This window comes from Punctularia strigosozonata (assembly GCF_000264995.1).
Source record: "Punctularia strigosozonata HHB-11173 SS5 unplaced genomic scaffold PUNSTscaffold_3, whole genome shotgun sequence".
NCBI lineage: Eukaryota > Fungi > Basidiomycota > Agaricomycetes > Corticiales > Punctulariaceae > Punctularia > Punctularia strigosozonata.
The window spans coordinates 980,483-1,005,008 of NW_006767435.1; the positions used below are offsets into that span (position 1 = coordinate 980,483).

At 56.7% G+C, this 24,526-nt stretch overlaps 10 protein-coding genes and 2 non-coding genes across 12 annotated transcripts; 7 read left to right on the forward strand and 5 right to left on the reverse strand.

Annotated features, from left to right (window-relative positions):
* Positions 1-39: 39 nt before the first annotated feature.
* On the forward strand, positions 40-439 carry PUNSTDRAFT_63363 (uncharacterized protein; the record flags this gene model as incomplete). Its single annotated transcript, XM_007380917.1, has 2 exons — positions 40-110; positions 175-439. The coding sequence occupies 2 exons, from the start codon at positions 40-42 to the stop codon at positions 437-439; spliced, it is 336 nt and encodes a 111-aa protein (XP_007380979.1).
* A 277-nt stretch (positions 440-716) lies between these two features.
* Positions 717-2,410, reverse strand: PUNSTDRAFT_131618 (uncharacterized protein; the record flags this gene model as incomplete). Its single annotated transcript, XM_007380918.1, has 10 exons — positions 717-972; positions 1,032-1,057; positions 1,119-1,159; positions 1,216-1,225; positions 1,291-1,407; positions 1,470-1,549; positions 1,605-1,736; positions 2,083-2,218; positions 2,276-2,289; positions 2,347-2,410. The coding sequence occupies 10 exons, from the start codon at positions 2,408-2,410 to the stop codon at positions 717-719; spliced, it is 876 nt and encodes a 291-aa protein (XP_007380980.1).
* An 823-nt stretch (positions 2,411-3,233) lies between these two features.
* On the reverse strand, positions 3,234-4,899 carry PUNSTDRAFT_118845 (uncharacterized protein). Its single transcript, XM_007380919.1, has 5 exons — positions 4,801-4,899; positions 4,691-4,747; positions 4,490-4,634; positions 3,965-4,428; positions 3,234-3,901 (listed from the first exon to the last, which is right to left on the reverse strand). Exons 1-5 carry the CDS (start codon positions 4,834-4,836, stop codon positions 3,338-3,340), a joined length of 1,266 nt encoding a protein of 421 aa, XP_007380981.1. The 5' UTR covers positions 4,837-4,899; the 3' UTR covers positions 3,234-3,337.
* A 52-nt stretch (positions 4,900-4,951) lies between these two features.
* On the reverse strand, positions 4,952-5,045 carry PUNSTDRAFT_t36. The gene has a single exon. It is a non-coding gene; the product is annotated as a tRNA-Ser (tRNA).
* Positions 5,046-5,216: 171 nt separating this feature from the next.
* PUNSTDRAFT_50440 (asparaginase) lies at positions 5,217-8,596 on the forward strand. Its single transcript, XM_007380920.1, has 5 exons — positions 5,217-5,508; positions 5,570-6,267; positions 6,336-7,047; positions 7,107-8,268; positions 8,321-8,596. The coding sequence occupies exons 1-3, from the start codon at positions 5,262-5,264 to the stop codon at positions 6,582-6,584; spliced, it is 1,194 nt and encodes a 397-aa protein (XP_007380982.1). The 5' UTR covers positions 5,217-5,261; the 3' UTR covers positions 6,585-7,047; positions 7,107-8,268; positions 8,321-8,596.
* A 144-nt stretch (positions 8,597-8,740) lies between these two features.
* Positions 8,741-12,824, forward strand: PUNSTDRAFT_141819 (uncharacterized protein; the record flags this gene model as incomplete). Its single annotated transcript, XM_007380921.1, has 10 exons — positions 8,741-8,779; positions 8,817-8,884; positions 8,935-9,208; positions 9,261-9,287; positions 9,341-9,391; positions 9,440-10,112; positions 11,057-11,321; positions 11,381-11,843; positions 11,913-12,395; positions 12,468-12,824. 10 exons carry the CDS (start codon positions 8,741-8,743, stop codon positions 12,549-12,551), a joined length of 2,427 nt encoding a protein of 808 aa, XP_007380983.1. The 3' UTR covers positions 12,552-12,824.
* Positions 12,825-13,083: 259 nt separating this feature from the next.
* Positions 13,084-14,032, forward strand: PUNSTDRAFT_131623 (uncharacterized protein; the record flags this gene model as incomplete). Its single annotated transcript, XM_007380922.1, has 3 exons — positions 13,084-13,266; positions 13,335-13,504; positions 13,567-14,032. The coding sequence occupies 3 exons, from the start codon at positions 13,084-13,086 to the stop codon at positions 14,030-14,032; spliced, it is 819 nt and encodes a 272-aa protein (XP_007380984.1).
* Positions 14,033-15,278: 1,246 nt separating this feature from the next.
* PUNSTDRAFT_141820 (uncharacterized protein) lies at positions 15,279-16,474 on the reverse strand. The gene is made up of 5 exons (XM_007380923.1): positions 16,342-16,474; positions 16,099-16,293; positions 15,661-16,018; positions 15,530-15,595; positions 15,279-15,479 (listed from the first exon to the last, which is right to left on the reverse strand). The coding sequence occupies exons 1-4, from the start codon at positions 16,447-16,449 to the stop codon at positions 15,558-15,560; spliced, it is 699 nt and encodes a 232-aa protein (XP_007380985.1). The 5' UTR covers positions 16,450-16,474; the 3' UTR covers positions 15,279-15,479; positions 15,530-15,557.
* Positions 16,475-17,268: 794 nt separating this feature from the next.
* PUNSTDRAFT_50442 (uncharacterized protein) lies at positions 17,269-18,490 on the forward strand. Its single transcript, XM_007380924.1, has 4 exons — positions 17,269-17,441; positions 17,506-17,911; positions 17,963-18,029; positions 18,083-18,490. The coding sequence occupies exons 1-2, from the start codon at positions 17,331-17,333 to the stop codon at positions 17,860-17,862; spliced, it is 468 nt and encodes a 155-aa protein (XP_007380986.1). The 5' UTR covers positions 17,269-17,330; the 3' UTR covers positions 17,863-17,911; positions 17,963-18,029; positions 18,083-18,490.
* Positions 18,491-19,546: 1,056 nt separating this feature from the next.
* On the forward strand, positions 19,547-20,244 carry PUNSTDRAFT_98569 (NAD(P)-binding protein). Its single transcript, XM_007380925.1, has 3 exons — positions 19,547-19,668; positions 19,744-19,890; positions 19,951-20,244. Exons 1-3 carry the CDS (start codon positions 19,573-19,575, stop codon positions 20,122-20,124), a joined length of 417 nt encoding a protein of 138 aa, XP_007380987.1. The 5' UTR covers positions 19,547-19,572; the 3' UTR covers positions 20,125-20,244.
* A 1,891-nt stretch (positions 20,245-22,135) lies between these two features.
* On the forward strand, positions 22,136-23,754 carry PUNSTDRAFT_83083 (mitochondrial carrier). Its single transcript, XM_007380926.1, has 7 exons — positions 22,136-22,422; positions 22,480-22,515; positions 22,575-22,667; positions 22,747-22,963; positions 23,017-23,273; positions 23,333-23,502; positions 23,559-23,754. Exons 1-7 carry the CDS (start codon positions 22,369-22,371, stop codon positions 23,635-23,637), a joined length of 906 nt encoding a protein of 301 aa, XP_007380988.1. The 5' UTR covers positions 22,136-22,368; the 3' UTR covers positions 23,638-23,754.
* A 578-nt stretch (positions 23,755-24,332) lies between these two features.
* Positions 24,333-24,419, reverse strand: PUNSTDRAFT_t35. Its single transcript has one exon. It is a non-coding gene; the product is annotated as a tRNA-Gly (tRNA).
* Between the last annotated feature and the right edge of the window lie 107 nt (positions 24,420-24,526).

Genomic DNA, 24,526 nt, shown 5'->3' on the forward strand with positions numbered 1-24,526 from the left:
ACCCCTGACTTGCTCCTAACCTGAACCTTGAACCGCACCATGTCCTACCAAGACGACAACAACCCCGAGCGCGTCGCCGCAGGCTACAAGGCCGCCCTGCGCAACCCGAAGTCAGCGGAAAACGTGTCTCTTTTCCTTGACCTTCACTTACCTTGACGGTTTCGTCGGCTGTAGCGTGTCGGAATCCGCCAAGGAGCACGCCTCCGAGGAGCTGAAGGACGTTGATACGAGCACTCACACCGGACCCGCCACGAATTTGGCCGAAGTTCACCACCAGAACCGCGTCATGGGAGGCTACAAGTCCGCCATGCACAACGAGCGCGTCGGGCACGAGGCCAAAGAGCACGCCCGCGACGTCCTGGGAGAAGAGGGGTATGTGGAGCCGGAAGCGCGGCTGCCTGGGCACGAGCCGACCTACACGACGGGCCGCGCGCATTGATCACCGGGGTCATGTACCCACCCACGTCTTCAAGCTTTTTGGAGTTGCTGTACTTGTACTAGTAATAGTCGCCGGTGTATGATCCGACAGAGGTCGTGACGCCCTCTGAACATCGCGCTTTTGTTGTTATATTCTGGGACCCCTTCCACTTCCGTGAATTTGCTCATCGCCGTCGCGCATGAAGGATCTGACGATCGCCGATAAACGGGGAGCAGGCACGCGGTACCACAAGTACACGGTCTCGACGCAGTACGTAGCGTCTTCCGATATAGATACATCATGACAACTCTCGCGACGAGTGCTTCGTCACCGTCAGTTCCATCTCGTATTCGCCGGGCCAGCCCGTTCGCGGATCTTTCGCCGGGGAGAGCTTGCTGCTCCTCGACCCCGTTCGGGAAGGTACCACGATCGAGCGCGGCGTATCGCGCTCGAAATCTGACGAAATCGACAAGCCGTCGTCCTCTGCGTCGCTGCTAGCGTGCGTGTTGAACAACAGACGGAAGAACGTGATGTTGTTCAACGACCACACCAAACTGCGATTCGTGATAGTCAGTGGAAAGACGAAGGGCAGAATCCTTGTAGGTCAGCTTACAAGACTTGCAGGAGAACAAGCGAGAGCTTAAACGAGCGTTAACGGTCAATGTGTAAGGTGCACGCAGGGTGTTTGTTATTTACTCACTGGTGAGACGACCGAAATGATTAGATTCGCCGTGCGCATCGCTACGGAATCGCCGCTGAAATATAATCACAGTGTAGATCGCGTGACCAACACGTACCCGTAAGGACCTGCGAGCCAGCGCGGGCTGAGCAAAGCATACTATAGCGCATCGGACCTGAACGCCTGAACGCACCACAAAGTATAGAAATCCATCCCTGTACAGGGTAGCCGAGAGCCGCGTCGAAGCCGTTCGTGGTCGCGCTATCGCGTTCAACAGAGCCGTGAGGAAGACCATGAGTTCGAACGCGAGCTGTTAAAAACATTAGACGTTTTAAATATTTGCGGCGGGACGCTCGCTGAGGATCCACTCACTCCTGGGCCCCAGAACAACGCTAGCGGTATCGTCTTGGTCATAATACATGCGTGAAGCTCGTGGTTGAATATCACGCTCTCTGCAAGTTCGACTGTCATTCGTGTGTGGACAACACATGATCCTGATGCGCTCACTTCGAAGGTCGACGGAATTCACGGCCAGCGCCACCAACGTCACTACTTGAGAGATGACGAAGATCATGAAGGTCAGTCGAACGAGGACTTTGTCCTTCTCCCAGAGAGCCCACAGTCGATGGAGAACGATATCTGCACGTGGATAACGACGGTCAAGAAGGTCGCCAACAAAGGTGTCATTGGCGCGTAATACACACAGTCATTGGATGCAATGGATATGACGCCGACGCATATTGCTGAAGTGAGCCATCCTTGGCAACTGAAGGCGCGGCGGCCTTTAGTCGCCACTTTGCCATTTGAGCAGGACGAGCACTTACAACTACAAGGAATACGTCATTAGGACTCATCGCCATATCGCTGTGTTACGAAGAGCTTACTGTATCCGTGAGATGGACGGTCGTGAGTCCACTGAGATCTGTATTGCAACAATATATCGATACTCGATTGCAAGCATGGTGAAGACCAGGTTGTGTCATACCGTAGGTTTGCATCAAGACAGCCGTAGGAACGAGGTAGCGGCTGAGCAAACATAACACCTTCAGAGCGTTCCAACGGCTGGTCCAGATGACGTCGATCTCTTGAGGGATGGTGAGCAAATGATCGTACAGAATGATCTGGGAAAATCTCGTGAATTGATGAAGGGATATGTCAGTGGCAGCCATAGCACTCACCACCAAGGCAGCAGCTGACAAGAGACGACATGGTCAGGTTACCAGCTGCTCATCTGAGAACCAGAGCTTACCACTGGTGTATCGGGTAGCCTGGAGATGTCGGAAATCATCCTGGAGATGTCGGAAATCATTCATTGTGACGTCCATCGGGAGGGAATCGGAAAGACAGGCAAGCCATTAGTATGTATAACAGGGCCATAGCTCTAAAGATGCGCCAAAAGATGCGCCTAGCGCCGTAGAATGCCATACAAGCCTTCTTGCAATGATGATCACAAGTATGTGATGTGGTTTGGGTCACCGAATGTATTCTCGTCCGAGAAGACACGTTACCCTGGGAGTATCCATTCATTCGTCGGGTTTCAGGTTCACCTGACGAGGCGATGCGAAGCTGGTACGCGCTTCAACAGGCCAAAAATGCAGGTCGGATCCTTTGTGAGTGTGAGTCACCATATGTTGCGGGTGATTCCCTCGACCGCAAGGTGGCGCGAGGAAGATCCGAGGTTTATTTTTGGACCTACTGCTATGCCATCCACGCTGTCCTGGTGCGGATTAAGCACCCTTAGAGCATCTCGAATAGCCTTTCGTAGACCGGGTGGAGTATGCACCACGAGCATCGCGACGCGTCGCGGGTTGTCTTAGCTCTGACGTGGGCGCGCGTGTCGTTGAGAGGCCCCTTCTGTTCAGAGGCACGGATCCGAATCCTCCGAGATGGGCGCCTCCGGAGGCATCGCGATGAATGAGAGAGAAATAACGCGGGAGTAGCGCGCTTGCCGTCTGGGGCGCCCAGAGCTGCTGTTGCTATGGACCTATGTCCGGATTCGTCTTGCGGTGCCACAGCGCTGGTGCTGTCCGGGGCGCACTCTGAGCGTAAGACCCTGTCAATCAGAGTCGAGGTCATCATGCGGCAGTTGCGGATTCGAGGCATGAGCTCCTGGGGCCTCCAAGACCAACCAAAAGACCGTAAGGTAATCCATTGCATCCATTAGCATAGGGTATTGGCATAAGGAATCCGAGGCGCGAGTGTAACGTCACCATGGTATAACATCATGAAGGCCCCGCCCTTCACTTCGACACCTGCTCGAGCCTCCTCAGCACCGCGTCCACCCGGTCCTCGAGGCCTTTCACATTCTTCGCGACGACGTCCTTGTTTTCCTCCAGACTCTTCTCGACCGTGCCCACCGCGCGACTCAGGTCCTCGAGCGCCTCCCGCGTCCGCCGCTGCTCCGCCTCGAGCCCGTCCAGCGTCCCCTGAAACTCGGCCGCGCTCGCGTGCAGGTGGGAGAGCGTGCGGAGGCGGGTGAGGATGTGCGGGATGTGCGGGAGCGCGGGCCCGAGGCGGGCGAGGAGCGGCGCGAGCTGGTCCGCGAGGGGCGCCGGGCCTGATGGCGCAGAGGAGGCGGGCGCGGACGCGGGGGTGGTGGACGAAGGGGCGTGCCCGGACTGCCGCCGGGCGGGCTCGCGCTCGCGATGCGACTGCGATTGGGACTGTGAGACGCGGTCGAGGTCGGTGAGGAGGAGCTTGAGCCGGCGCGAGATCTGGTCAATGTGGCGCGGTTGGGCGAGGATCGTGAGTTGCGTGTTGAGGCGCGTGAGGAGGGGTAGCAGAGGGGGCGGGAGCGGAGAGGTCTGAAGATATACGACCGTCAATATACCATGTCGAGTGATAGGATGAATGTGAGCTTGCCGTACCTCGTCCAGCGCGGTGCTCGACGACCCGACGATCTCTTCGAGCTCTCCGACGCGTCTGTCCATCTCAGCGATGCTCCTCACGTCCGGCGCATCCTGTTTCTTCTCCCCCTCCATTTCCTTCTTCTCCACGTCGTCTTTCCCGTTTACGAGGTGGTGTTCGTGCCCGTTCGCCTCGCCCGTGACCACGCTGACGAGCTTGCCCCGGCCCTCTTTCTTCGTCCGTATCTTCTCCAATCGGCCGCGGACGTCAACGAGCTCGCGAATGAGCTCGCCCGGGTCGACGTTGTCCTCTTCCCTCTCTTTGTGCAGCTGCGGATTCGACGGGTCGGCGAGTTCGGCCTCGAGCGACGCGAGCTCGGCCTGGAGCATCCGTAGACGCTGAGATATCGGCGGCGTGTGGGTATGCTGCGTGGGCGAGGTGGGCGAGGGCGGAAACGTGTACTGTGTCCGCGGTCGGTGTTGTTCTGGAAAGCAGACGTTCAATTCATGGACCATCTGGAACAACACGACGCATTTATCACGTACCTCGCCGCTTTTCTGCGCGCTTGAACTTGCGCGTAGCCTCCTCGACGTCGAAGCTGTTGTTGTCGAACTCATCCGTGCCGTTGGCTCCGGTCTTGATCCTCAAGGAGGGCCGTGAAGGGCCCTCATCGTCGCTGGAGTCACCTCTCTACCCCAACCAATAGATCAGGTGTCGTCGGAGTACAGGAACGCAACGCAACTCACGTTGCCTCCCGCGGATGGAAAGGTGTCCTCGGTCTCGTAAACGTCTGGCGCAGTGTCCTGGTGGAATGGCCTATGTAGCTGCAGTCGATTCCCTGTACAGTTCGACGTACAATGTCCGGCAAGTTCGCGTATTTGTTGACGCTCATCGTCGAAGATGCGATGAAGCAGCGTTGACGGGATAGCGTCGTTGTCGAAGTGCCCAGGACGCGTCTGAACGCCGTCGCGACGCAATGTGTATGAAGATATGAAGGAGGAAAAAGTCGTCACCTGAGCGATTCGAACACTCGCGGGCAAAGCCCAACCGCTACGCTACACAAATAGCAGGCGATCCCGTTAACCACTCCGGCAAAGTGACCTAGCCTCACCTTAGCACTACGATCCATCTAATCTTACGCTTGTCTCCCACTTCCAGGAGTGCGCCGTCGGCCGCAGCTCCTGCTCGAGCACATGCACTCATGCTGATATGGTCCTTCTCATGCGTTATGTTTGTTATCACCCAGCGGGACTCAAATCGAACGCTCCTTAGCTGGAACGTCCACCATCTCACAGGCTCTCTGCGTCCTCATCGGCCATGACTTCGTACTCGCCATCCGAGAAGGACGCGCTGCTCGCGCCTAAAGCGCCCCCGAACTGGAAGAAGAAGTACACGCTCGTCATCCATGGCGGCGCAGGGACGATGTCGCGCGAGAGCGCGACGCCCGAGCGACAGGCGCTCTACAGGGCCGCTCTCAAGAAGGCGCTGCGGTCGGGATACGACGTCCTGCGCGATGGCGGCGAGGCGATGGACGCCGTCGTCGCGGCCGTAACGGTCATGGAAGGTACACAGTATACGGTGCGCGGTCGTAACGGCATTTAACCGAGACACCATCTCCGCGACAGATTGCCCGCTCTTCAACGCGGCCCACGGCGCCGTCTTCAACGTGGCGGGCAAGAACGAGCTCGAGGCGTCGCTGATGCTCTCCACGCCGCCCTCCTCCGAATCGCATCCCGCCGTCCCGGCCTCCCGCCGCGGCGCGTCCGCAACGCTCCTCACCCGCGCGCGCAACCCGTCGCAGCTCGTGCGCGCGCTCTACCTCGCGCCGGCCGACGCCGTGCACCCCTTCCTCTCCGCGTCCACCGCGGAGGACATCGGCGCGCGCCACGGCGCGACGCTCGTCGACCCGAGCTACTTCTGGACGAAGAACCGGTGGCTCGAGCACCGCCGCGGGCTCGGGCTCCCGGACGAGCCGTTCCCGCCCCACTCTCCCTCGAGCTCCTCCCCCGTCCCGGATAAGGAGAAGGAGCAGGAGAAGGGCGAGTGGGATGTAGAAGAGGAGCTCGAGCTGAACCTCGATGTCATGCCCACGGGGACCGTCGGCGCGGTCGCGCTCGACGTACGCGGGTGCATCGCCGCGTGCACGTCCACCGGCGGGCGCACGAACAAGCTCGTCGGCCGCATCGGCGACACGCCGCACAAGGGTTCCGGGTACTGGGCCGAAGAGTGGAAGGTGAAGGGTTGGATCCGCAAGAAGCTGCGCAAGATCCACGGGAAGAGCTCCAAGAAGGCCGTGGGCGTCTCGGGCACCGGCGACGGAGACGTAAGGCATCGTTTCTTGTCCTCTTAGCGTGGCCGGAAACGAGCCGCTCATTCGTTCCCTTGCAACAGTACTTCATTCGTCAGGCGACGGCGTCGACGATAGCGCGCCGGATGCAATTCCTCAACGAATCAGTGGACAAGGCTGCTCGTCACGCTGTGGAAGACCTCAGAAAAGACGGCGGCATCGGTGGCGTCATCGCATTGGATGAAGAAGGCAACGTCGCCATGCCACTCAACTGCTCAGGCATGTACCGCGGCATCATTCGCGAAGATGGAGTACCGAAGGCGGCCATCTTCGACGACGAAGAGCTTTCGTAGATCGAATCGGCGCCGTGCTGTGGAATAGTCATGTGCAGGAAAAGATGTTATACAGCCATTACAAGAGCATACATACGTCCTTGCATTCGTGGGCGAGAACAGGAAAGCAAAAGAAGAGACCACTGGGTATCTACGTGCCCGCGTTTTTGACAGCTGCTTTGAGCCTCTGTCGTAGCCTGCTGGCCGAGTCGTTTTCGCCCTCCTTGTCTTTCGGTGACGGAATCACCGTCACGTTTTCGCCCTGCCCTGCCGTGGCGGTCGTCGGAGAAGCAGTTACAGCCGAGCTACCTGCGAGCGCGGAAGGATTTGACGTGGCCAGCTGCGTCAGAAGGCGGGTAGGAGAGGGTGGCGCTTGAGGTTTTTGGGGTGCGAGTGCAGGCGCCCTTGACGAGACCTCGTCGTCCACGACCTCGATTTCTTCGCGGAGGACGGCGATGCGCGTCCACCGTCTGTACCGCGTATACTGTATACGATGCAGCGGTCAGTCCTAGAGCTCGTCATCCAGGTGGTCGTGTCGGTCACCTTGCCTAAACCACCCTTCGGGCTCGCTCCTTCCCACTTATTATCCCCATACACCCACCCGTCCGGGTCCGTCACCGGATCCTCGCCGTCCATATCCCCACTCCCGTCCTTATGTCCCTGCCCCTCCTTCTCCCTCGCCTCCCTCTCCGCGTCTTCCTTCTCCTTTTCCTTGATCTCCCCCAGCGGCACGTCCTTGTCTGCGCTCGCGCTGCGGATATGCCCGCTCGCCCACCCGGCGCTGACCTTGCTCGCCGCCCTCGCGAGCGCCGTCTTGCCCGCGCTTCCGGGCGCCGTCGGCGACATGCTCTCGTCCGGCGGGTGCCTTTCGACGCGCGCCGTCCTGCCCGCCGCCGGGTCCGTCTTCACGCACAGCCGCCACTCCGGCTCCTCCCACGTCCAGAACGCGGTGCGCTTCAGCCTCTTGCGCGGGCCACCTGCTTGATTCTCCTTGCCTTTGCCTTTGCCTTTGCCTTTGCCGCTGCTAAAGGAGGAGGAGGAGGGGAAGGGGAGGGGCATGTAGACCGTCGTGGGCGCGGGGAGCGAGAACGCGGCGGGCGGGGTGACGGGGGCGAGAGCCGGCGGAGCTGAGCACCACGACGGGCGCTCGCCGGGGAGCAGCGCGGCCGTCCAGTCGAGGCCCATCCACCACCGCTGGTTCTCGTACACGGTGAACAGGAACCGCACGCTGTCGCCCTCCTTCTTCTGCGGGCCGCCCTGCGAGAGCGCGGACAGGGACCGCGTTTGGGGCGAGAGGATATGTGGGGGGAGGGGTTCTCCGGAGAGGAGGGACCAGAGCTTGTAGCAGGTCCAGCGGAGGTACGCGCTCCGCCAGAGCGTGTGGCGGAGACGGTGCGCCCAGGGGGCGCGCCAGGTGAGGACGATCGTGCCGGAGATGCCGACGAGGACGCGAAGGCGGACGAAGTATGTGAGGACGAGCCAGGGGAGAGACAGAATCAAGGCGGCGCGGAATGATTTGGATAGAGGGGTCGGTTGGGTGGTCGACGGGGTGGGAGATGGTGAGGGTATGTAGGCGTAGATGGCAGCCAGGTCGGCGACGATCGCCTGCAACGTCTGCTCGGATGCAACAGGTGCCACGGTTTCATGTCGTGGTCGCCATCGTCTGAGCGCGACGACGGTGCACAACGCCAACGGGAGTAAATATCTGCGATTTCCGGGTCAGGTCGAGGGGGACCCATAAACAGACTGATTCTTACCTTATTATTGGGATCGACAGCAAGCATACGCCCCACCACCCAAAAACAAGCAGCCAGCTCTGGTCCCATGTCGTCCTCCAGCTTACGAGCTCGGCGCCGTACCGCACCCGCGCGATCCAGGGACTGAGACCGACCAATACGGTCGTGAGCGGCGCCGGAACCGTGCTCACGAAGTCCAGCAACGTTGGGGGCGACGAGTGCGCTCCGGGGGACACGCTGAGCGCTGCCATCGCCGTCGTCGATGGAAAGGAAAGAGGCTCAAGATGGTCGACCGAGGCGAAGGCGCATGACGATTCGCCTGCGGGCGCGCGACTTCGTCACCTCGGCTGGCAGCGCGTTCATTTTCACGTGTACGCATGTCGCCGCAGAAGACCGGCTGGTCATGCACGGCCAGACGATCGCGTTTGCTGCTACACCTTAATGGAGACGTTCGCGAAGTCTATCAAGTTCTTCGACAGCGTATCGCAGTTATTGCATGCATTGAAAGATGCGGTAGAAGGCGCGCTCGATTGATCCTGGTTGCCTTTCGTCTCTGACTGACACGACGTCTGCACTGCCGTTAATGTAGGACATCAAGCACTCTGGTTCTCCGGATCACTTCACAGGGACATTAGCCCAAGCAATATCCTCATCGTGGAAGACGACCCGAGCGAAGAAGGCGCAGGCTTCCTCATCGACCTCGAACATGGCAAGATCCTCGACGACTTCGCGCCGCTGCCTTCGCCTTGCAAAACCCAGCGAGAGTGCCTGAGGCTGATGGATTGGTATGATGACGATCCGGACGTGAAAATTTCGTTCGAGCAGACCGAAGATTTGCTCAGTCGATATCAGGACCGTCACACAGCGTCCCTTCACATTGAGATGGCCCACATAAGAGGCCTGAGCGCGGTAATGACGAAAGGGATTGCACGTCTAGCATTCACTGACAGACTACCAACAGATCCGTAAGGACTTCATTACACCGAAAGTGAGCTCGCCTCGTTTGTCTATGTGATTCGTGGGTTGACGTCCTCATGCTAGCAACAATACTTCAATGTCGGGAATACGGTAGCAGCCAGCAAATCACGGACGGTCTGTCGGATGGTAGTGGATCGTATCCCTTCTAATGCGCACACATAGGGTACGAAGGCTTTCATGAGTGGCGAGCTTCTGTCGCAACATCCGTACGCACACAGTACACATAACCGTCCCGGATGCGGCGCCCACGACGTCCTTCACGATGTGGAATCTTTCTTCTGGGTTCTCGTCTACCTCGTCATTACTCGAGAAGGTCACGGAGGACATCGTCGCCCTGAATTACTCACAAGTACTCCCTCTGTGGAAGAGGAGACCATCCAGAACGTGACATACTGCCTGTTTGACGCTGCCGACGAGCTCACTCTGTGCGACAACAAGAACGAGTTGTTCTTGCAGCCCGAGGATTTCAAGATCCATATCCTCCCGATGTTGAACCCGAGGCTAGAGTCGAAGGACGTCCTGGCTGAATTGGTTGAGAACTGGTGGAAACTCCTCGTCCTCACATATTTAACGTACGATCTTTACACTCCCGGTGTCATTCACGATCAGGTTTTGGCCCTTCTCCGTACTGTGATCGACAAGATCGCTGCAGTGCCTGGAGGGTGTGGTCCTCGCTACCCGCAGACAGAAACGACAACATGGGAGTCCAGCCCAAGCAAGCGTGTCAACGATAGTCCGGCCAAGCCTGCCACATCCGAACCTCGACGCGAAGAGTCCCCGAGCCCCGCTCGCAAGAGGACGAAGATGGGCCAGAGCTCCTCGCCTTCTTTGATGGGTTGATGACTTTTTGTGCGTGTTCGTCGCCCTTCGGTGAACGTCCAGTCTAACGGAGCCTTGGATAGAGTGCCCTGGACCGTTTTGAGCGCGGCACCCTACCTCGCGCGTGCTCTGCAATGCCCACATCTCTCGCGTTTCGCTCACTCTTTTTGCTCTCGTGCTTTCGCTACCTCGTGAATCCGCCTCCGGATGGCCATACATTCCCTGCGGGGGCTTCCATGACGCGGACCTGGCGCACACTCGCGCATGTACTTTATCGAATATCGATGATACCTCGTTGTCTGCTGAAGCACCGATGTCATTTCATAACGTGATGTCGGAACGTTATCCGTGTTTTGTCGGTTACTCCAGTTGATGTTAAGATTGATTCCATGTAACGTCGTTAGTGTCTGATTCTACAAGGCTTTAGCCATTGTTCCGTTTGTGCTTGCCACTCCGCGTTCTCCACGTGGCCTTGCCCCCCTTGTGCTTCGACACCGAGTCTCAGACACAGGACAGTATCGCTCGACGCGGCGGCGACACACCCCATACATTGGACCAGCACTCCCAAGAACGGCGCTCCAACGTTGGACTATATGAAGACCGTATACATAATAGCTGCTGCATGAACTCCTGGATAATTACTGCTCACCTGACGAACACATCCCAATGTACGAACTGATGGCGACGCAAGGCTTTGCTATCCAGAGATTCGGGAATGTTCCTCGGCTCTTGGACGGGATACGCGATGCTATAAGAGGTGAGAAACCCTTCGGTAAGCATGCACCTGAGCAGTGAACGATGGTCTCCAGCCTTCAGGCAATAGTTGACATCGGCGCTATGAATGTACAAACCAACGTCAGTCTCACGCTCCTGGACGACGAATCATACCTGCTCTCACCACTGTCAACGGTATGCTAAAGTTGTATATGACCCACTGAGAGCTGAATCAGATCATCGCAGGCGCCGCGATCTCTGAGCGCTCGGTGGTTGACCGCACATACATATGTGCGACATATACAGCTGTAAGCGGCGGATGCGGCGTCTCTCTTTCCATGAAGCTGAAGACCGGGAGAACGCCTCCTGGGCGGCTCCGTTACGAGTTGTTCCACACCAAATGGCCGGGTGACGTACTCCAAATCACGGCGGTGGTGGATGTTGGGCGCTTGCGACAGGATCGATGCGAGCCGGTCGTGCTCAGGGTGATCGGAGAGCGCATCACCTTCGAGTGAGTACCAACGTCCGCACGCGCCGTGCATCCCGTCCCTTATAATGTTACCACGGCAGTACGATCATGCTCAGCGATGGCGAACCACCTAGGTGCCACGTGGTATCGAATTCGTGCCCAATCATCTGCTATGAGCGCGTTTTATGGGACGCCTACCGCGACGCCGACGAGTCGCGACAACAACCGGAGATCACGGGCATACATCATCGGCTAGAACTCCTGATCCCCTTGCATGCCCCGTTCACGTCGCCGCCCAGCACGGATCCGCACGCAAGCATCGTTCGATACTACCTCGAGCTGGAATGCGCGTGGTCGCACCGTGCCCTCTTCAGGTTCTTCCGTCCGCGACATCACCTTGAGCGCCATCCTGTCACCGTCGTCCCGCGCTGCAGACCGCTCTCAGCGCCCGACGCTGCGTCGCAACGCTCACCACCGGGAACGCCACCGCTGTGGCGCGCATACACCCTGTCGAGGAACATTCAAACGCGGTCATCTCATTGGGGCAAGTGTGCGCACGTGGAGGTGCGTGTAGGGGCGTATCGTGCTCCTCGTTCCGTCCCGATCACTGGTCCTGAGCGCATACATTGCTAGGTTCGGCTTCCTGACGTTCCCGCGCTTCCTATGGAAGTCGATATTCCGCTCATGCTCTGCATGACAATGCGGTCCACGTTTGTCGACGTTCGTCGTATTCTGGATGGCGGGGCCGGACTATTGCAGAAGCTCCCTGGACCACCGCGGGACGCATATGCCGTCACTATCCAACTCGTCCGCGCCGTAAGCGTGTGCTTCGCTGGCCATAGAAAGCTTATCCCAATGCCTACGCGGAAGGATGACGTGCAGTGCACTGTTTATCCCCTCAGCCTGCACGTCAATGAGCCCGTCTGGGAGCCGCTTGCGCTGCCCTGCGACTCGTCCATTCGCGGAATGCGGGCTCTATGGCCCTGGATGCAAGACGCGGAGCGCGCAGGGGCAGGAGCGAAACGTGGCGTGCGGTCTGCACAATTTGCGGCGCGATTGCGGCTCTCGGTCCCTGTCGGCGCTCTGACCCGGCGAAGACCGCACGAGTCAGCTTCGGTGGGTGGGCGTGGCTCATCTTTTCCGTCTCCTCGTGGTCGAACCCTGATGACTGACTGCTGAGGCGGCCAGTACTTCCTCTACGTTCATATACCGCTTTCGGGGTTCGAACGCGGCGTCAAGGTTTACGTCCCTGTCAAGTTGGCCTCGCATTAAGCCAGTGCCTCGATCGCTGTGCTTGCGATACAGAGATCTGAAACAAACATCGCGCTTCTCCTGAATCGCATGTCGTGATATTGAGGTGACGGGGATTAGAATTTGGACCGTACGGTTCGCGAACTTGTTTGAACACACGAGCTCCCTGCTCGTCTCTGGGAGAAATTTTCCCGGCGTGTTCCCGTACGTGACAAGAATCGTGCGGCACCTGACGCCGATAGGTGCGATTCGGCGCACTCAGGGCATGAAACAGCGATTGCCACGGGCTGTTGTACACCACATAGTTATGTAGCACAGTTGCGCAATACTCACGGTACGATCGCACACAGAGGGTATATCTGCCTATCCATATCCCAAGCTACGCTCCCCACTCGTCTCCGGTGTACCACAGCTTTGCCGCTTGCTAACGAAAACATTCACACCAAAGCCAATGCAAGAAAGGGCCTCAGGATCGTTGCCCGGGGTGACAGTGACGGATGCCTCATCCCCGAGTAGCGGGGCTCAGGCTCAGGTTCACCCTGCAATACCTGGGATGAGTGGTGTCTCCCCGGTCAACGATCCAGCTGAGGAAACGCCCATGGACGAGGATGAAACCTCGGCCGATGTCCTTCCTCTAACGTCTTCACCAACTGATCTGCCACCCGCATGCAGCTCAGACCAGACAGTCCGGCGCAACTCCAGGTTCCTTATACCAGATGGGAACCTGCAGATAATCGTAAGTCATCGTGCCATATGAAGTGTTATACTCACTTTCACTCGTATTGGATCACATACGGCTACTAGGTAGCAGGTACAGAATATCTGGTTCATCGCTCCATCTTTATGCGAGAATCCGAGTTCTTCAGAAGCCGCGTATGCACGCAGTGTTCGTCTTCACATGCCGTTCCGGTTATCTGCCTGTCGGACGTCGACTGCAACGACTTTGACCTGTTCTTGGACATCATCTACCCCAGGTGACGACCGCGCTCTACTGTTTCATGTTGCGTGAAGAGTTCTAACGCTGGTGATCTTTCAGGGATTACAATAAGCGCATGGCAGAAACCTTGGCAGATTGGACTGCGGTACTCCACCTGTCCGACATGTGGGGATTCAGGACCATCCGTGAGCTCGCCATGCGGAAGTGTTTTCCGCTTGCGCTGCCGGTGGACAAGATCGTGTTGGGGCGTCGATACGACATCAAGGGCTGGCTCAAGGATGCCTACGTAGCTATATGCCAGCGAGAGGAGCCGCTGACGCTGCAGGAGGGAAAGCGGCTTCACCTTGAAGACGTTATAGCCATATCCGAGGTACGGCAAAGCATACGGGATGCCAAGATGCTTGCTCCCGCAGAGACAGTGGTCTCCACCGTCGTCCGCGCATTTTCCTCTCGACTACCGGCCGAGGAAAGCTCCGAGCCGGCCCCTTCGACGTCCGTTCCACGCGAGAATGAAGCAGGGGATTCGAAGAAATCGACGAAGGCCAAGGACCTAAGGAGGCGGTGATCGAGCGAGCATCCGGCGATGAATATATCGTCTATCGTGAGGTGAGTTCAGCCTTACTGTGGCTTGATTTTCTTGAAAAGGTCGAACTCAGCACGCCATCAATGTGCCGAACCTGTTACGGGATCCTCGGGATGTTGTGAGCGAGGGGAAGCACGCGAGAATAGATGTGAGGTTGGGTGCCCCCCAACTTAACTGGTCGAGAGAGCAGAGTCATTGGGAGATGACCGCCCGCCGTGGCCTCGAGTTCAGGCTGTAAGTCTAGATGAAGCATGGGTATAATCATGCCCGATTCAGCGATCCAATTCATGAATTAAGCGCACAGTGCGGTATCTACCAGCGCAGACTCGTTGCGAGGCGTCGGCCATCTTAAGCTTGCGCTCGAGCAGCGTCGATCGAGGGTACCCTCAGCATTAGTTGCCCTGTTAAGCGTCGCTTTGCTCCCGTATGCATCCGCACCGCCGCCGCCGTACGTCTTGAACGCCACATCAAACGAACACAGAAAACCTATAGAATAGCCATATCCAAAGCAGACCCGAAGCCGAGAAGCTGGCTGAACTGGGACAACAATCGGAGAAAATGGGCATGCATCATCATCAACTGAGGGTGCCGCCCACGTCGCCGCCTAGCAAGGGCCCGCACTGGTCGAGCCTCAATGACTGACTGTGAAGGCGATCAGTATTTTCTGTTCGTTCATACCGCTGTTGGGGTACGAGCACGGCGTCTATCGGTGAGGGGTTGTTGGGACCGATACCCATGGATATACAACAGTAATGGAGGAACTTACGCCCGCATTCCCTCCACTGAGGCCGACTTGTCCACGAATGGGTGAGATGTTTGAATAGGTCGAAGTTCCGACTTGACCGGTTATCATCCAAGTGACATGCTTCTTCCGAGACTGTGCGCCTCATCGCGAGCATGGCGGCACCTTGTTCCTTCCGCGGTACCTCAAGCAGTCGCCTTGCATCAAGGCATCACCAAAATGCCCCTGCTGGTGAATGACACAGCGATGGGTATCATGAGGACGATATGTGATATGCGGCACCCGCGAAGTTCTTCTCTATCGAGGAACAGGGACGATCAACACTTTGGCACTATCTGCGTCGAGTGTTTGTGTTTGGACCACACGGGGTCAAGGATCGCCGTTATGCTCGCAGCCACCACCGCGCGGGCCTGAGCTGCATAAAGGCCGGCCTATTCGATGTCCGTATCGCAGCAACCCAGACACCAGCGATCACCACCTCCTAGCCGAAAATGCAGAAGTCGCCCACCCTCATCGCAGCAGGAGTCCTCGCTCTCGCTACCGCTGTCTTCGCCCAGTCATCCGTCTGCCCAAGCAGCAACCCTCTCAACTTCTGCTGCCTCTCCTTCGGTCACTTCTCCGACAACTATGCCGTTTGGCATAACATGTGCGGCGTCGACCTGCCAAACAGTACCACCGTTGGTAGCTTCTGCGAGCAGTCAAATGTAGGGCTCGGAGGATGGTACGTCGAATCTCACTTTAGAACTCGGTAGCAAGACGTGATCCTCATACTGGAACCACAGTGACGGATGGATCCATTTGTGCTGCGAAAGCGAAGCGAGCTTGGGTGAGTCTTCGATGATTAAGTTTTCGCGGAGGTCTCACATACACGAAATCAAGTTTCTTGCAGTGGTGGAGTGGACGGTCCTCTTGCTGTCAACTGCGTCGAGATCGAGTAAGGCGTAGATGCCGGCCGATCTCGTACACAACATGCGCAGGTGACACGATATATATGGCGACGATCCGGAGTGGGATGCAACGAGCGATGGATATGCAGAATATGTAGTGTGTCGATAAACAGTGCTATAAATCATGTACGCCTTAGCACTCTCTCGATGAAGGCTGAAGAGATGTGTCGGATCCGACTTGTCCAGCTCTTTGATCTTCTCATCTGTATCGAGGAAGGTCTGTCGGAGGACATCGAGTAAGGGTTCGTGTGGAAGTTGGTGCATGTTCTGTAGCAACACCTGCAAGAGGCGGGTGCATCAGCGTTTCCAAAAGAACAGCGGTGTAAGGTGTAAAAGAGGAGTAGCTATGTCGGTCTCACCTCGTGCAAATGTTCGCCGCAATATCTGGCGACGTCGATGCTGCCGCCGTGACCGTCGTAGACGGCGAAGAACCCCTGCCCGTGTATCCCACCGAAGTCGGGGACGATCGCGTGCATATCTTCCATAGTCGGGCGATGACCCTGCTCCGAGTGCGCGTGCGCCTGCAGCAGCCAAGTATGAGGCTGCTCGGTCATCTGAAGCTTTTTCAGTCATACACGGTGGGATTCAGTAAGGGTACCTACGGCAGGGTCAGGGGTCGCGATGGTTTTCGGTGGCCCAGTTCGCCGGGACGCCCACAAGCGGCTATGGAAGGACTCGGGAACAGGATGTGATCGGATATCGTGGGTCATTTTGCTTGGGATGTTGATGAAGGGGTGTTTGTCGCGAAGGATGCCGTTGGGATATTGGCAGGGGTGAACTAAAAGCGCTCGTCTTATATCTTCAAGAAAAGTGCCACACAGGCAAATGGCTTTGTCCTGCAAGTGAGATCCACGACAGTGCTGGCCGCAATGAGCTGTACAGCCATGCTCATAAGTACGATATCCAGTGACTCCATATCGAGAATACTGTGGCATTGTAGACATACCATCGTGCTGTCCGATCGACAAGTTAACACAACCACATGCGACCCCGCACCGCGGCGATCCTCAACAATACAACGGCGCACGCTAATTAGACAAGCAGCTGACAACCTCCCCGCCACATCCCTGCTCAAATGTACGCGTCCAGCGCTAGTGCCGAGCGTCAAGAGACACTCAGAGTTTTCCTGTCTTTGCGATCTTAACGCCAACGGCCAAATTTGAACGCAGCTCGGGGCAGTGCGTGCAGCGTGAGGACAGCTTCGGAGTCCGTACAAGTGGCCGAGGATGGCACAAAGAACGCCCAGCTTTTTTGCGCAGCAAATACGGACATCACGGCCCCAAGGACGTATGGTTTTCTTTGTGCGTGTTCGTGTCTGAGAAACGAATCGTCAGCTCTAGGCCTATCATCATAAGATTCGAGCGCCTTCTTTGCGAAGAGGGAGGTCTGTGCACCGGGACTTGACCAAAGGAGCCAATCCACCTTCCGTGAAGTCGAGCAACACAGTTATTCCGCATCCGCTCTCTCCTGGTATAAGAGCTCGCTGGATGCTCGTTATACGGCCAACTACATCTTCTCCTGATACATCCATCACCTCATTACTGCAAAGCAACCACAAACTTCCACATCTCAATCATCCCCTCATACTACCATGCGCTCCACTCTAATCGTCGCTGTCCATTTCGCCGGTACCTCCGTCTTCATCTACGAGAAGTCGGACGGTACGCTGGTCTTTTATGAAATCGTTCGCGGAGGTGTCCAGGTATGTGCCCTTGCCCCTTATTTTATCAACGACGAGCCTCATGAACGTTATATCGATCACGCAGGTGTCCACAAGCCCTTCGTCGTCGTCGCAAGTTAGAAAGGAGTTGCCCGCGGCCTCGGCCCGGCCCGTCGTTCTGCAGGCGGCGGTCACCGGTCTGAGGTCGGTCGAGAGGGGCTTGAAGAGGCTCGGTTCCATCGTCACTGGAAGGCGCAAGATGCCGGCGGTCGTCGAGATCAAGGTCGAGGTCGAGGTCGAGGTCGAGGAGGAGGTGCAGGAGATGGATTGGGATATGGTGCTCGGTGAGGGTCAAGCGACGGTGGAGAGGAGGAAGGCGATGAAGAAGGGCTTGATGGGGTCGAGGAAGGCTATGGTGGAGAGGAAGGGAGCGATTCGGCGGGCAGGTCAGGTTGATGTCTAAGGGCGTCGGAGTGGGGGCGCAGGTGGAACTTCGCACTGCACTTCTTTAGGTGAGTCTTCCTGTTTTTCGTTTTGATTCCTTGTCTGAATCTCGTTCGCAGATTTTACAGATTCCAGGGACCGGGGACCAGGCTTCAAGAGACTCCGATGCGCTGATATTTGTTTTCGGTAAGCCTCCCTTCATTTCCATACATATGATCATAGGCTAACCATTTACACAGGCTCTACTAATCGCCTTGCTCTTCTTTTCAGGTCTTGGCTTGGCTCGGTTTCGGCTCCGGTTTCTAGCTTCGGTCTCTTGCGCTGGTCGCAAGGGGGCGCGAGGTTCGAGGGGTTGGAGGTGCGCGGATATCGTTTGTGCACGGATGATGTTCGCGGTATCTTTGACTCTCGGCCCTCGTGCCCCCGGAGAGCGCGCGCCCGATTGCGAACACAGTCGGGCGCGTGCATCTCACCCCAACTCCCTCACTGACACACATCTCTCTAGGTGCCGAACGCGCTTTACTGAATATTGAGTTTTTCTTAGGAATTTCAAGTTCGTTGTCGACGCTCCGGGATGGGTCTGGGTCGGGCAATGGCATGGAATGTTATAACAGCGTCATGTATCTCTCTGCGCTCAGTGTCTCCCGCATCATTGTATTCGCGAATTCGATGACATACCGTGGGCTAATTTCGTGCGACTGCCCGTGTCTTCTAGCGCGGGGCACATCGCGAGGACCTATCCATGGATTGTTGGTATGAACGGCCACGAGTGTATTGTCATGCATCCACAAAGGGAGATGATCATGTCGAAGGGTACATTGAACAGCGGCAGCGAGCAATGGAACCATTGATGTCACCAAGAAGACCGAAACGGTATATATGCAGAGAGAAATGATAAGGATAAGAGACAGAGAATCCGCGAAGCACTATGACGAAGAGTACGATGAGGTATGAGATACAAAATGTATCCGAAATGATTATGACGAGCTCCGCGTCTCGCCTTGCGCGTTCCTATGCAGCTAGATTTTCCTAAGGAGCCGCATGCCGTCATTTAGGCGGGATTCCACAGGTCGGAGAACAATATGCTGCCAATACGCAGTATGCTAACCCTTGAGCGTCGAAGTTGTAACCGGTCATGAAGAGTAGCTGAGACGGCGGCTAAGGCGAATTTAGCTGCCAACGAGTCGCCTTGCACTGGGATCAGGGAGCCAATGGACAGTGCAGGCTACGAGAGGTCAATCCTACGGTGCAATCTGGTATGAGCTTGTCATCGTGGGTACCACAAGCAAAAGATAGTCTTCGACTTGGCGCGAGATGAGACAAAACACGGGGGTCGTCAGGTGGTCGTACGATGTAAGATGCTAAAGACTCGCAGTAACGTGATCGACACAGTAATCGTGCATCGACGGCCGTCCTTTATCAGCCTCCGGAGACGGCAGCACGCGGAAGCAAGTTGAGCAAGTGAGAAGATCCCGCTTTCGCGGACGATGGAGGCAGATGCGAACCTAGATGGGGGCTGTACAACCCGTCGAACGTGATTTGCTCCCATCGTCACGCCACGCATCTCACTCAGCTTTATCTTGCGGTGCAACGATGCGCGTGTACCATCATGCTGAGATTCACAAGGGCGGTCGGCGTTACTCAAATACCTCGCCGACAATCTGCATCGATCATCATTCGTCTTGTTTCCTCCTCCGCCGCGGACGAACTCGAACACCAGAGACTCCTCATGGCCGACGTTACCCCCGCTAAGCAGCTCTTCTTGTCGTCTCCTCAATTCGCCGTCGTCGGCGCGTCGAAGGATCAGACGAAGTTCGGGACGAAGGTATGGAACTGTCACCGGAGATGGGAACTTCCATTGTAATTGAACGAGATCCGTCGTTTGTTGTGCCCATAATAGGTATTGCAATGGTATCAGGCCCGAAGCAAGCCGGTTACCCCTGTTCATCCCAAAGAGGCTGAGCTTGAGGGCTTACCGACCGTGAAGAGCATCGCGGAATTGCCTGCACCGGCCGAGACATCAATCAGCCTTGTGACCCCACCCAAGGTGATCAGTAACATTCTTCGGGATCGCACCTCCGTTCATCTTTGTGTCTTAATTCATCAGATCACCCTCGGGATTGTCCAAGAGGCAAAGAAACTCAACGTGCCTGCACTCTGGATCCAGCCGGGTGCTGATGATAACAGCGTTAGGCAATGGGTGGAGGAGAATGGCTTGTCCGAAAAGGTCGTTTACGGATGCGTGTTAGTTGAAGGCGACAGGGTGTTGCAGAGCCTCTGAGCCTCGACTACGGACGCAACGTTCTTTCTTACCCGGAGGTGCGTGCGCTATTACGGTGCACCATCTCCTGGATCGTTGACGTGCAATGCCAAGCTAGATTTAGATATAGACGAATGTTTTAAATCACATTTTTACTGCGGACTTTGCTTTCTCTGCGCAACACCGCGCGAGTGTTGGCCGCATGTTCTGTCGATGATGACGCCCGTTCCAATCGGGAGTAGCGTCAGTGCGTGGATCCGAGGCATGCTACCCGTTCGTCGTGACTTTCTATGCGCTCGATATTAGGCGGCCATTGGGCGGACATAAGCTGATTGAATCGATAGGCACTGATCAGGATGAAACGGTACTCCGTCGTTCTATAGCTGTCCATCGCAAAGGGGCGAATCGGACACTACCGAGTTATACTGGCGGATCGCTCGCTGTGCAGTGCATCTACAGCACATGGCCGGTGGGGTGTGTCTCGCCCGTTCGCACCCTTCTCCTGAAACCTCAGCAACTAACCCCGTCATTCACCAGCAGGAACCTGTTTCGAATTCTCCTACCTTCCTTGGCCGGCTCCAACGTGCCATCTTACGTGGACTGAGCCCACCGGTCCCAATACTGCCCGCTTACCGCGGGTAATTGACCGTAACCTTCGCCCAAGCTTCGCTTGGGCTCAGGACCCTGCATCCGATATAGTTTGTGGGATCGTCTCTGACTTCCATGGCATGTGGCCATTGGGTCCGGCAGTTCAGTATAGGCTACCCCCAAGACCCAGGCCGTTCGGCAGTGGCATCCAGAGACGTCCGAAAGGAGGCGGTGGGATTTTATCTCGGCGTACGAGGCATTCGCATGTTATCTGATGCACAGTTTCGCAACACGTCGCCGCCGCACCTTAAGCTTGACTCGTGGTGCGTCTTCCCAAACTCCGTTGGAGAGTTCAATCCGCTGTCGTCGTCGTCTCCTCGTGTTTTAGCTGAAAGAATCTCCGAGACGTCATTGTTAATGACCGCTGTTCGGTTCGCATGCCCCCCGGGTTGCCATTCACCGGGACAAGGCGAGGGCATGGAGCGGGACGTGGCTGGGACACAGTTCGAGGGTGACCAAGCAGCCTGGCGCCATCGGGGCGGGCCCGATCTGAACACCGTGCCCTGCATCCGGCAGGGACTGTCGGGGAACGCTTCGAACGCCATCACCTCATTGTTCTCGGCATCTTGTGCCCTCTCCCACCCCTCCTCGCGCGGGGAACGAGGCAGAGATCCGGGTCCGAGATGGCTCGCAGCAAAGCGCGCGTGTCGGAGTATCCTCGTTACCAGTCCCGGCCTTGCAGCCCAAGCGGGTCCCACTCGTGTTGCCAGTGAATTTACGGGCTTTGCTCGCGCGCGCATTCGTGCCTCATTGTCCTCGGCAATTAGGCATTGCAGCGCGTTCTCCTTCCGCGGCACGTCCGAATGGGGGCTGAAATGCTCATAGCCGGCCGTGGTCCATGCCAATCACGCATTGTCCTCCCGTCTGGGTCCCGGTCGTCCGTCCTTCACATTTCCTTTTCGGGCGACGAAGTGCAGCAAAGCGTTCTCATCTCGTTCTATCGTACGTCGAGATTCTCCTGTTTCCTGGCCATGTCATGTGTCTGCGATACATTGGTGGCCGGCGCGCGCCTTGTCTATTTCATACCGTGTCCCTTTCGAGCTACTTATAAGGGGCCGGGACCTCCGTAGCCCCTTTATTGAAGACTCCCCTCATGCTCGTACGTTCTGCGTCTTCCCCTTGTCTATCGACGATGCATGCTGAATGACGCCTGCGTTGATCAAGCGTATACACATCCTCGCTATGACCACCGATGCATCCTCCGCGCGCTCCTCCCCCGCGTCGAAATCACCAAAATTCACAGCCCAGTTATCCGAGGCCCTGACGCCTGGGAAGGCGATAGCAGAAGCCTGGCGCAAAGAGAGCGCGGAGTCGAAAATGCGGTGGAAGGAGGCCGACGCTGAAATGCTCACCTCGTATTTGAATTGGTCGAACGCAGATGGGAGGAGGCGACGTCGAGGAGCGAAGATGTGAGAGGACGGCATCGTCACGGCAAGGCCCAGTGCCACGCGAGCGCAAACCTTATTTATATATTTATCCTGCATTTGTTGTACACTCTCGCACACGCCTCTCTTACAGCCAGCGTCGGCCGACGCGCTAATTGCAATTGCTTGACCCGCCCCGTCGTCGTCGTCGTTCACCAGCCGTTCTGATTTGTCGGCAAACACGCAGCCCAACATGAACAAGACAGTCCAGGACTTGACCGCCGGTACTGCGGGTGGCATTGCCCAGGTCTGTGTGGGCTTTAGTCGTGCGTTGGATGGTCGATGAACAAAGCGCGCACTCCAGGTGCTTGTGGGGCAGCCTTTCGATATCGTCAAAGTGGTGAGCAGATCACGTCGCACGTCATGCGAGTGGTTGTTGACGCGACCCGTGTCATGCAGCGCATGCAAACGTCGGCTAAGGGGACGTACACCGGCATGATGGACTGCGCCGGGCAAATCTTCAAGAACGAAGGACCATTGGCGTTCTACAAGGTTCGTGCTCGCTGCTGTTTCCTTCCTTTCGTCCCACTGGCCATCTGACGGCGGGCGTTTTCCCATATCTCACCTACAGGGAACGCTGACCCCGCTCCTAGGCATAGGCGTGTGCGTCTCCATCCAGTTCGGCGTGCTGGAGTACACGAAACGTTACTTTGGGCAACGGAACCGGGCGAATGGGACTGGGGGCAGCGATGGCATGACGCTTGGCGCTGGCCAGTTGTTCACGGCCGGAGTGCTCGCTGGGATAGCGAACGGTGTCGTCTCTGGACCAGTGGAGCACATCCGTATCCGTACGTCTTCCAGGTCTCAAAGATCCACGGGCTCGTCTCAATCTATCCTTTAGGCTTACAAACCCAGAGCGACAAGAATCGCGTGTATAACGGGCCGTTCGACGCCATGAAGAAGATATACGCGGCGCACGGCATCGCCGGAATCTACAAGGGTCAGGTTGCCACCCTCATCCGTGAAGCGTCCGGTTACGGCATCTATTTCCTGACATACGAGAAGCTCGTACAATGGGAGATGGCGAAGAAGGGCATCCGGCGAGACCAAATTAGCGCCGCGAACGCCGTCTTGTACGGTGCCGCTGCGGGGTACGCGGTAAGCAAGAGCGGGTTCTCGCTCGTGGTCCGTTCCCGCCCCTCATTGTTCTTATCTAGCTCTGGGCGATCATCTACCCGATAGACGTGATTAAATCGCGGATGCAGACCGATGGGTTCTCCCCGGCCACGGGGCAAAAGTACAAGTCTACAATGGACTGCGTGCGCACTGTATGGCGCGCGGAGGGCGTTCCCGCCTTTACTCGAGGACTCGGACCTACATTGATCCGGTTAGTAATTGCGCGACTATTATTGCCCGAACCCGTTCTAAAGACTGTATTGCTAGGTCTCCGTTCGCAAACGGCGCTACCTTCCTTGGGTTTGAATTGGCGAATCGCGCGCTCAACTCGTGGTCAGCCTCGTGAAGCCTTGTTAAATCTCGCTTCCTTGCTACGCGTTTGCTCGGATCGCATGCTATAGATTATGTTATATGCTCCTGTGCCATAATGTCAGTCCTACCAATATTACGCACCATAGAGCACTCACACGCACTTGGCGGCCTTGTCGTTCGGAGCTAAGTACTGTGCGTTACGCCATGGGGTTGTCTCGTCCCCTTTTATCGGGATTCGGCGCAAGTCTCGCAAGAGCCTGACTATCGGATAACCTTCTGCAGCCGGCATACCATATTTGGGGAGGCCGTGTCCAAACTAGGCGACACCTCTCAATGATGTGCCCGCCGAGATATTTGAGAGTCCAATTTTGTATACCAAGTTCTATATGGCGAGCCGGAGCCTAAACTAGGCGATACCTCCTGCCATGGGCCCCGCGGCAGTGTCATCGAAGTGCTCAAGGTTTGACATATTGACACCATGGCGTGTTGTTCAGACTTTCTGCGTGTATATAAGACGAGTCTCTTCACTCCCCCAATTCCCTTTCACCCACTGAGCACCGCTGTGTATGGATCCGCATCTCATAGGGATGAGACATGTCATCACCGCTTGACCAGGCACACTGCTATTTCGAGCACGTAGGATAGCTTGTACCAGTACTGTACACCACATGAACAAGCCGTTCTTGTGTTTTTTTCGCTGATCAGCAGAGAAAATACAAGAAAACATACTGCATCAAGGGGGAATCGAACCCCCGGCGGGTCGAAATCGACGGACAGATGTGGCAACGACCCAGGTTACCACTACCCCATTGGTGCTGTTTATTACAGCAAAAAGTACATATATGGACAGTATCACCCGGTTTTGGAAAGGCTAGGAAGATCCAGCAACCTGCTGACTTCAACAGAGTCCAAGAGGAGCCACA

What these genes read in the sequence shown, in the direction of transcription:
- PUNSTDRAFT_118845 (XM_007380919.1), bottom strand. Translation starts at nt 4,836, where the DNA reads ATGAGCGTCAACAAATACGCGAACTTGCCGGACATT. An exon ending in ACGCGAACTTGCCGGACATT is followed by an intron (nt 4,748 to 4,800) that starts GTACGTCGAACT and finishes CCATTCCACCAG; the next exon opens with GACACTGCGCCAGACGTTTA. An exon ending in GCGCGCAGAAAAGCGGCGAG is followed by an intron (nt 4,429 to 4,489) that starts GTACGTGATAAA and finishes TCTGCTTTCCAG; the next exon opens with AACAACACCGACCGCGGACA.
- PUNSTDRAFT_50440 (XM_007380920.1), top strand. Translation starts at nt 5,262, where the DNA reads ATGACTTCGTACTCGCCATCCGAGAAGGACGCGCTGCTCGCGCCTAAA. An exon ending in GGCCGTAACGGTCATGGAAG is followed by an intron (nt 5,509 to 5,569) that starts GTACACAGTATA and finishes TCTCCGCGACAG; the next exon opens with ATTGCCCGCTCTTCAACGCG. An exon ending in CGGGCACCGGCGACGGAGAC is followed by an intron (nt 6,268 to 6,335) that starts GTAAGGCATCGT and finishes CCCTTGCAACAG; the next exon opens with TACTTCATTCGTCAGGCGAC.
- PUNSTDRAFT_141820 (XM_007380923.1), bottom strand. Translation starts at nt 16,449, where the DNA reads ATGACCCACGATATCCGATCACATCCTGTTCCCGAGTCCTTCCATAGC. An exon ending in TCGCGACCCCTGACCCTGCC is followed by an intron (nt 16,294 to 16,341) that starts GTAGGTACCCTT and finishes AAAAAGCTTCAG; the next exon opens with ATGACCGAGCAGCCTCATAC. An exon ending in TGCAAGAAACTTGATTTCGT is followed by an intron (nt 15,596 to 15,660) that starts GTATGTGAGACC and finishes TCGCTTTCGCAG; the next exon opens with CACAAATGGATCCATCCGTC.
- PUNSTDRAFT_50442 (XM_007380924.1), top strand. Translation starts at nt 17,331, where the DNA reads ATGCGCTCCACTCTAATCGTCGCTGTCCATTTCGCCGGTACCTCCGTC. An exon ending in TCGTTCGCGGAGGTGTCCAG is followed by an intron (nt 17,442 to 17,505) that starts GTATGTGCCCTT and finishes TCGATCACGCAG; the next exon opens with GTGTCCACAAGCCCTTCGTC.
- PUNSTDRAFT_98569 (XM_007380925.1), top strand. Translation starts at nt 19,573, where the DNA reads ATGGCCGACGTTACCCCCGCTAAGCAGCTCTTCTTGTCGTCTCCTCAA. An exon ending in AGACGAAGTTCGGGACGAAG is followed by an intron (nt 19,669 to 19,743) that starts GTATGGAACTGT and finishes TGCCCATAATAG; the next exon opens with GTATTGCAATGGTATCAGGC. An exon ending in GCCTTGTGACCCCACCCAAG is followed by an intron (nt 19,891 to 19,950) that starts GTGATCAGTAAC and finishes TTAATTCATCAG; the next exon opens with ATCACCCTCGGGATTGTCCA.
- PUNSTDRAFT_83083 (XM_007380926.1), top strand. Translation starts at nt 22,369, where the DNA reads ATGAACAAGACAGTCCAGGACTTGACCGCCGGTACTGCGGGTGGCATT. An exon ending in CTTTCGATATCGTCAAAGTG is followed by an intron (nt 22,516 to 22,574) that starts GTGAGCAGATCA and finishes CGTGTCATGCAG; the next exon opens with CGCATGCAAACGTCGGCTAA. An exon ending in GACCATTGGCGTTCTACAAG is followed by an intron (nt 22,668 to 22,746) that starts GTTCGTGCTCGC and finishes TCTCACCTACAG; the next exon opens with GGAACGCTGACCCCGCTCCT.